General features: G+C 37.9%; 1 protein-coding gene across 2 annotated transcripts in view; it reads right to left on the reverse strand.

Moving 5' to 3' along the window:
- The window catches only part of LOC107726966 (proto-oncogene tyrosine-protein kinase receptor Ret-like), a 35,730-nt gene that overhangs the window by 13,784 nt on the left and 12,558 nt on the right, over positions 1-9,388 (reverse strand). The window contains exons 2-10 of one of the 2 annotated variants that reach the window (XM_016536677.1): positions 7,075-7,308; positions 6,144-6,437; positions 5,814-6,052; positions 5,500-5,695; positions 4,867-5,066; positions 3,802-4,084; positions 3,582-3,710; positions 3,364-3,474; positions 3,130-3,240 (exon numbers count right to left, since the gene is read on the reverse strand). In XM_016536677.1, the coding sequence (XP_016392163.1) occupies positions 3,130-3,240; positions 3,364-3,474; positions 3,582-3,710; positions 3,802-4,084; positions 4,867-5,066; positions 5,500-5,695; positions 5,814-6,052; positions 6,144-6,437; positions 7,075-7,308 (1,797 nt within the window). Of the gene's footprint in view, positions 1-3,129; positions 3,241-3,363; positions 3,475-3,581; positions 3,714-3,801; positions 4,085-4,866; positions 5,067-5,499; positions 5,696-5,813; positions 6,053-6,143; positions 6,438-7,074; positions 7,309-9,388 lie in introns of both variants that reach the window. The other variant, XM_016536676.1, reaches the window with a different exon arrangement.

Here is a 9,388-nt window from a genome sequence, read left to right on the forward strand (position 1 = left end):
TTTGCGTTCTCTCGCAAAGATATTTGCGTTCCCTCGCAAAACTTTTGCGTTCTCTCGCAAAGATATTTGCGTTCCCTCGCAAAACTTTTGCGTTCTCTCGCAAAGATATTTGCGTTCCCTCGCAAAACTTTTGCGTTCTCTGGTATAACCAGTTGAGTTCAGACAAACACTTCCTGTTTACTTTACGCATCCAGTGGTTCAGACAGCTCCGTACATTCATAATGGAGCAGTTCATAGAGTTTTATTTTGAACTTGGACTGAAGTATAAAGAAATACGGTCAGTGCTTTGTTCAAGGCACGGTTTTGACATCAGTGAAAGACACCTGAAAAGGATATTACGCGCAAAAGGACTGTTTCGACGGAAAAGTTACTCGGCCTTAAGACGGGCGTACACGGTGCGATTCTGAAGGTCGGAACGTCGTGAGCTCTCTTCAGTCAAAGAGAGGTAGTTGTGGAAAGATGACATCAGGACATCGTCATTGACTGAGTCAATTCCATGCATACATGCTAAAATGAAAGCACTGGAAAGCCTTACTGGCAGTACACCAAGGTCAAGTAATCCTTTTACCCAGATCCTTCCTACTGCCTCCCATTCAGCTTCAGAGAAGTCTGGTCTCAATCTAGGAACCCGCTCATCTTCCCCTTCACACTGTTCAAGGAACTGATCCCAGAATGCAGTGTAAACTTCTCTGGACACTCCAGCATCATCTACAGCTTTCTCATTTACAAATTCCATCTTCAGAGTAGATTGAATTATGCTGCTATCCATGAACACAGCCAAAACATCATCTTCTGTGTATTAAAGCATGCACAACTTTTGCATTTTCTGAGTTTCCAGATGAAGTTATAAGAGAAAGATGGTTTCCTGAATGGGATGGCAAATTTTCTGGTGGTGAAGGCATTTCACTACCCATCTAGAAAAGGCAAGGTAAAAAAAATGTATAACAATTATTCCGAGATTTCTTTATTTTCTACTAATCAGTTAAATAGTATAACTATTTTCAAAAATAGTTTTCCCACCCTAATATTGTTCTAAACAAGCTTTTCTTTAGTGTCACTGTAAAATGGCACTGTGTAATTAAGTTAAAGTTGCTAAGCAATAATAATAATAATATATATAACTGTAATAAAATAACTATTTGATCATTTATTTTAGTTAGATTTTGAATACTCAAGTTTAGTTCCAGATTTTCCAATTGTGTTACTTCATTATTTTTTCAGTTAATGACAATGTTTTTATGTAGTCGGAGGTTCTTTCTGCAGATACATTTTTGTGTCTTGCCATTAAATTCTTTTCTTTAGGGAAGACACATGCTTTTCCATGCAAAGCTTTAGCGGACTTTGATCCCAGTTTCCTTGCTTCAATTTTAGCTCTCAAATTTTGTAACAGAGATTCTTTATCAGAGCAGGCAGCTGTTTGTTGACAGAAGGAGATGACAGCCAGTCGGTCACCATATGAACTAATATACATAGTAAACTTTTCATCAGTATATGGTCTGTGTAATTTATATGAGATAAAAGGTTTTATTCTTTATTTTTACACATCATTCATTGCAGTTTACACAGATCATATAACTTGATCAAAAGAATACATTCTCTGGGCTCTAGTGTGTTGAATTCTTGATTATCAATGGATATGTGTATTGTCTGTAATAGTTCTGCAAAGTTTTGCGAGGGAACGCATATATCTTTGCGAGAAACGCAAAAGTTTTGCGAGAGAACGCAAAAAAAATGATTTTTTTTCCCCCTCCCACCCCGAATTTTTTTTCACTCACCCCGATTTTTTTTCCACAACCATGTCCCTTTAGGGGCTCCGTAAAATACCCCACAGATCATTTATTACATCATTTTGAAAATGCCTATTTTGACTGGAGGAAGAAACACACTGTTTTCGTGCATGTCTCTTTAAATGCAAATGAGCTGCTGCTCCCCGCCCCCTTTTCGAGAAAAGGGCTGTGCCTTTACAGCTGGTGCCTCAGATACTCTGCTAAAAAAATATTTTGATTATCATGTCTATACCGCTGAAATCATACATTTGAAACTGTATTAGTTAAAACTTCTGATATATGGTTTTCTGAGCACACACATCCGAAGCACACGCGCAGAAAGCAGTGAGTACTAAACTAAGTTCTTTCATGTCTTATTGCACTTAAACTGTCAAATACACACAAGTTTATGTTAAAAACACACATAAGTTACAAAAACAGTAGGTTATGTCTGTGAAGGTAAAAAGCTGGGAAAGAAATCACGTTTATATATGATCTGTGTGGCAGCAGCATAATATACAGTAAATAAATCAATAATTCCACTGCTCTCTTGTCTCCTCTGAGGCTGGGACTCTAAATAGTGTTCTGTGCTTGTCAGTGCAGCCAAAGACAGAACAGTTAGCATGCTTTGCTTGAACTTTTGCCATGGCATTAATACCGGTACACCGTTGTCGCTTTGCGAAAACAGAATGGCGGCACCGTGGGTGGAAACCTACAGATTAAGGGGCGGTAATATTATAATAAGATCCCCTTTCTACATCACAAGGGGAGCGAAATCTGAGCGGCTTGTTTTTTTTTCACAAGCTTGCAGAGAAAGGCTTACCAAAAAAAATTACTGGGTTGTTCTTTTTCGCGTCTTCTGGGTTGGTAGATGCATTATAGCACTTAACACAGAAAAAGTCAGATTTCCATGATATCGATATGTCACCTTTAATACTCTGTGTTGTTACCTGGATGATCAATGACTGTTTTTATGTTTTCTGATAGTTGTTCATGTGTCCCTTGTTTGTCTTGAGCAGTTAAACTGCCAGCTGTTCTTTAGAAAAATCCTCCATGTCCAGCACATTCTTAGTTTTTCTGGCATATTCTATAAATTTGACTTTCCCAACCCTTCCAACATTCACTATGAGTTTGAGGTACATCTTTTCAAAATGAGGACAACTGAGGGACTCAAACACAACTATTACAATAGGTGAAAATATTCACAGATGCTCAAGAAGGAAACACAGTCCATTAAGAGCTGCGGGGTGTAAAGTTTTTGAATTTGATGTTTGGAGTAAATAGTACTTATTTTCTCTTCTGGGAACCTTGTAAATATCATCTGTAGCTTCTGAAGGACAAAAAAAAAAATCAATCAGCTCACTTTTTAATTCATCCTTTTCACAGAAGCACCTTTCTGGAAAACAGTAGCAGGTCCCATGTCCAGCTCTGATTCCATACAGTTCCCTCTCGTAACCCCCGATTACAGGCTGACCTGACAAAAAGACACATTGTTATAGTTGCTGCACTTTCTAAAAGCAGAATCATGCTGGTCTAACTAAATAATACTAAATGCCACAAGCCACCAAAAAACAATAAAAACTCAAATTTCTCTCACTGGAGCAATCCTGAGGACATATGGATATGTTTTTGCTCTCAATGGCATCACAGTAACCATCTGGACATGTGCGGAGGTCAGGGGAACAGGTGGAGTAATTTGGAGATATTCCTACAAAGGTAAATACAATGACACAATTTGTCCTTTCGAATGATAGAAGCAGCTCCACAGTAATATGGTAAGTGCAGTGTATTGGATTCAAGGGCATTGTGGGTAACCTGTATCTCTGCTTTGTCTCCACTGGCATCTGCCTGTTGGGGCTGCCAGGCCTCGAGACGCCTCACACTCCCCTCGCTGTCTCTTTTCTGCACAAGCCAAAACCCGCTGCTCATCTAGCCTCATGAGATCCGCTGTATGGCACAATCAGTTAGGAAAAACCTGGATCAAGAGCTGTAGCATTCAGCACTGTCATTCAGTCCTGTGAGCTAATGACCTTACCTTCACCCTCAAAAATAACGACGAGCTGCGTCTTGGCCTGAAACTTGTTCTGCTGCTCCTCTGCAATAACTATATATTGCAGCTCTTGGCACTGCGGTCTGCGTAACACCTCGGTGTCGTTCACATAGAGCACACCGGTCTTCTCATTCGGGTTCTGTGCGAGGCCAACTGCCCAATAACATGATGGAGCATCAGCAGAGATGTTCCTGTCTGCGATCTCGAATTGATACGTGACATCAATGCCCTTAAACTTCAGACAGTTGTCCACACAGACACTTCCAATCTAAAAAAGACATAAAAGACACACTAGTGTCAATCCTCTGGAGTAATCTGTAAAGGAAATGGCAATTTCTTTTATCATACGAGAAATTTCAAATAAAAAAACAGCAACATTGTTGCAAACTTGCAAACAGGGGCATAGAAATGTATTGATATTTGTGAATTGTGATGGTTTTAGTTTTTCTTATGGCTATTTAACCACCTATAGCTATTTCATACACCAGTAGGGCTCAAAAAATCAAATCATGTTTGTATTATGTATTGATTCTCATACATAGCCAAAAGAAAACAAGACGCTGCATGCTCAGTGTCGTAACGTTAGCTTTGAGGCCTGAAATGTTTCTTTTCATTACACAAAAAAGTATTCTTTTGCAAAGTCTGGTCATTTCTTCAGGAATCGCTTATCTGTTTCTTAAAGGAAAAGTTCACCCAAAAGTGAAAGTTAAAATGTCTTAATGATGGGTTTGTTTCTTATAAACACACAGACATTAATTGATGGACTGGAGTCACATGGATTACTTGTGGATTATTGTGATGTGCTGTTTAAACTCTCATTCTGATGGCACCCATTCACTGCAGATGATCCACTGGTAAACAAGTGTTACAATGCTAAATTTCTCTAAATTTGATGAAGAAACAAACTCATTTACTTCTCAGATGGATGGATTGTGAGTATATTATCAGCAAATTTTAAATTTAGATGAACTATTCCTTTATATTTACAATAGCACTTCACGACTCCTGCTTGCATAGGTTCAAAATGACTAAAAAACATCATTAATTCACCTGGGAGTATGTTGTTGCTTTCAGTGACACAGTGAAAAAGTAGGTGACATTGGAGAAGTGAATAGAAACCGGCAGGATAGTCACATTGAAATGTAACAGCACTGTTCCCTCTGGGCCTGGGAAAGTGGTGTCATTGAGCAGGTAGTCCAACTGAAATGAGCGCTGCTCTGTCACAGACAGATTCTGACTGAGTTTCAGCTCTGAGGGCAGAAAACAGAATAAAGGACAATTCAGTACGCAATGTAAAAAAGCTATTCAAGTCCTCTTGGACTAACAGGTCACGTTTATTCAGCAGCAGCCATTTCAAAGCTTTTGGAACTTTTGATATTTAAACAAATTTTTAAAACAATAGGAATCATATGCTTTATATGTAGAGAAAAACTAAATGACTTTCAGTTTGTTCTAAACACATGTGTCTTGTTGACGCATGACAAATAAAAACAAAAAATGTTCTACTGTACAGTCGGCTCAAAATATCAAACATGTTGGACATACCGTCAGTTTATTAATATTTGTTGAATCAACAGATTCAGTGCGGTAATCGCTCATGTGAGAGTACAGTACATGATTTTTTACATATCAAAAAGTAGTTTTCTTATTTATGTGTAAAAAAATGCAATTTTTTGTACTCACTGTATTCATGAACTGTCCCGCGGACATTTCCAAAGATGGCTCTTTCTTCCCTAAATTTGTGTTCAATAGTAAAAGTGTTTTTGATCCAGGAGTCATTTGCCATTAAGGTGCCTTCTAATTTATTTTCAATTTGGTTTGTGGGATAAACGGGCGTTGTGTCCCTGTCGTATACAAACAGAGTTCCATAGACAGTACCCTACAAAAGAAAACAGACTACCATTATTCGATACTTTCATATTTCTTTATTACAGTATATGATCCTAAGAAGGCTATGAAGATGTGAGACGGTTGTGTTTACAATGCCTGATACCGACCTCACTGCGGTTAAACTCTATTTTGATGTCCTCAGTATTAGTCCCATTCACGTAAGGAGGATTATCATCCTCATCATAGATGTCCACGTGCAGAGAACTGAAGAACTTCTCCAGCTTTTCTTCTGTCCGTATTATACACACTAAATCCAGATGGTACGATTCCATCTCCTCACGGTCCACAGGCGCCGTGACCACCAGTTCTGAAGTGGACCCGTCGACAGCAAATGGAGCTGGAGAGACTGAATTCAATACAAGTGACAAGAGAAAATTCATCTCACTGAACAGTAATATGCAGAAAGCCTTGACATTTACACTGGGTTTGGTTTGTACCTGCTTCCACTCCATAACTGATGGTGTAGTTGGGGCAAATGTTCATGCGTGTAAAGCGCCGGAGCTGCCGCAGGGCCCCTGGCATACGGTTCTCTGTGATGTGGGGTTTTGAAACCTTGTCAGGGAAACACAATGTTTTCAGCTCGACCTGACCACAGGAGGGCGCTGTGTCATTAATGAACATCAGTTTGACCTCCACTGTGGGAAGGAAGGGGCACAACTGTTTCTGCAGGGGCACTGGAGAGACTCCGACCTTCAGGTTTAGATCCTTCACAGACCTGACCGAGCTGCTGCCTGGAGGACAGACATCAGGAGACATGTGTCCTTTAACAAGAGTGTCATTCATCCCAATGTTCAACTCTCAAGGTTCTCTAGAGACACTATTATGAAATATGGTCTGTAAATATACAGAATTGCATTACATTGCATTGAAAAATAAAATTAAGACTTAAGACATATATTTGTTACCTTATTGGCAAGTTGTTTTAAGCATAAACTAAATTTAGTGACTACACATAAAGATGAGAAACAAAAAACAATTTGCAAACGTAATAAATAAAGACATATTCTTGGAAATAAAGAGATGTATTATCTTTTTGGATCTCAGGTTAATTTTTCTTAGTTAAAATAAATCCAATTAAGTATGTTTTAAGCATAGATATTCAGATATTTTTACAGGAAAAAAGACAAATAACCTTAATATATTTAATATATTAAATACTTATTTTTATATGACTTTAATATATAAGCACAAAACGTTCAGTGATACAGGAGACAGTATCACTTACATTAAAAGAATGGTCTATTCTAGATTATGTGATATATCAGCAAAATATTGAGTAACATTACAAGAGTTAAAAATTTAAAATTTAAACAGATGAAACTGGCATATAGGTAAGCATTCAAACACATAAAGCTGTGTTAAACTCACGTATACTACTGAAGTCGCTCCACTCCAGGGTTTTGTTCATTGAAAGGACCCCAGTTGCCTCATCCATGTGAAACCATGATGCATACGTGTCTCTATGGGCGCACAGGGTGAAATAGGGCCTCTCTGTAGTGCTTTCCCGCATTGAATGGACCTGAAGGACTGGGGATCCCTGTGGCTGACCCACGTAGATGCTTTCTGTGTACAGCCTTTGAGGAAAATACAGTCCAAGTGAACCTGTCCAAAACACACATGAAATGTCACACTGCGTTCATCGTAGACATTCATTCATTTATCCTCAAGTCACAAATGAAAAAATCTAAAGGCAATTTAATCAAATACAACATTAAAGCAATATTTTGGGTTCAATACAAATTGAGGTTAATCAACAGCATTTGTGGCATAAAAATTAATGTTCCTCCATCTAAAAAAAGAATAAATAATAATATACTCAATTGCTTAAAAGCCTTTTCAGTGTAAAGGTTTTAAAATCCAGTTTGTTGCCATTAAAACTTTACATCTAAAATGGCCATAAAAATGACAACTTTACAGCTCAAATAATACATAAGTTTTAACAAAATAATTAATTAAAAATGGGTCCCTTTCACTTCTATTTCCTCATCAATATTTTTTTATTTTTGTTTTAAAGATGACAGACAGGTCCAAATTATTTTTTTTGTGGTAATCAGCATTATGCCTCAAAATTTTGTTGACTGAGCTTAACTTTATATTACTGCATATTTCTTTAATTTTGCCTTCCTCTTCTTCTACTTCTTCAAAAAAAATAAAAAGAAAAAAGTCCTTCAAATAATGTTTACAGGTATTTTGTGCAAGTGCATTTTGGTAAAGCAACATTGGATTGTTGATTCTCTCTAAATGATAAAAACAAATTTAACCTCTGGTGCTCATGATGCACTCAGTAGTTTGCAATTAAATCTTTCTTTATTGATCTGCTTCTTATCTCAAATATGTTGTACAACAGAAACGTCCACGCAAGTAGACAGGTTACACAATGAACTCATTAAACACATCCACTTTTCTGTTGAAATAGCCCTCGCTCCTCTGTCATCGAAAAATGAAACAGCGTCTCATATGACATTGACACTGGTCTTTTAATGAATTTCTCACATGGTCAATATGATGCGGTCTCCGATTCTCCTTGGTTTCACCTTGGGAAGTTTAATTACAGTGGATAACATAATACTGCCTAGAAATGAATCATTACCTGCAGGACGAGTGTGGATGGAGGTGAGGGGGGAAGGGTAATCTATAAAACACTGTAAGATCCCCATGTGTTCTACCAGTAAATGGAGATGCAAGTGAATGGAGATGCAAATGTTCAGGCTGTAATTATATCTCTCCTGTGTTCCTGTCCGACGACGGTGGGCGGCCACTTAGGAACGTACTAATATCATTAGCAGACAGCAAAACTAGATTTTCTATTTCTGTTGCTGCAGTTGAAGCCTTGTCTCTGGTTTCAGACATTGATTTAATTTAGCTGTGCTGGGATGACAGGAGGCCGGATTGATGGATACAATGTGGCCAACCTTCCTGAAGGATGGAGACGCAGTCAGGAACACTACAACCCTTTTTATTAAATGCCTTGTCAAGAAACAAAGACAACACAGAACTGGTTTGTGTTCCTCTATTTATGGGGTCGCCAGTCGCATTTGCAGACATAAAACATTCTTTGAAGACCTCATGTGTTCAAAATTAAACTTTTGCGGTTTGTAGTGGATTTCTAGCTTTGAAGCCATGATAAAAAGCTTAACAGATACAGATACACACTTCTACATTTACATTTATCATGTAGGGAAATGAAACAAAAACTGTTGATGACTCATCTCACACACTCAAATTTTTATCCAATCAAACGCTTTGTAGAACGGAAATGCCCCTCCCCCAAATATCTCCTGAATAGCAAAAGCAATACAGTGCTGAGGGATGAAGTAGTTTTGTAGTCCAAAACCCAGCCATATTAGCACTCCCGGTTCCAGAGTTCTGCCAATGTGTTTTTTTTTTTGGTTAAATGGCTGAAATATTGTGTGGGGTTACAACAAACTCATATTTTCATGTTTTATTCCTTTACATAAAATACATTACTAATACACCCTTGTGATTTTTTAAAGGACTCATGGGACTCACTGGGAATCATTTGTTGGTCACAGAGCTTATTTTCTCTAAAAGAAGCAAAAACAATCCATGTAATCCACGAACAATGAAACAAATCCTACTGGGGATCCTGTTTTATCAAGGAATGCTAACTTCCGGTTAAAGGATATAGGCTAATAGGCTAAAAAAAAAAAAAAAGCAAGCC

This window comes from Sinocyclocheilus rhinocerous, unplaced genomic scaffold (genome assembly GCF_001515625.1).
Source record: "Sinocyclocheilus rhinocerous isolate Xijiao unplaced genomic scaffold, SAMN03320098_v1.1 scaffold1868, whole genome shotgun sequence".
Taxonomy (NCBI): Eukaryota; Metazoa; Chordata; class Actinopteri; order Cypriniformes; family Cyprinidae; genus Sinocyclocheilus; species Sinocyclocheilus rhinocerous.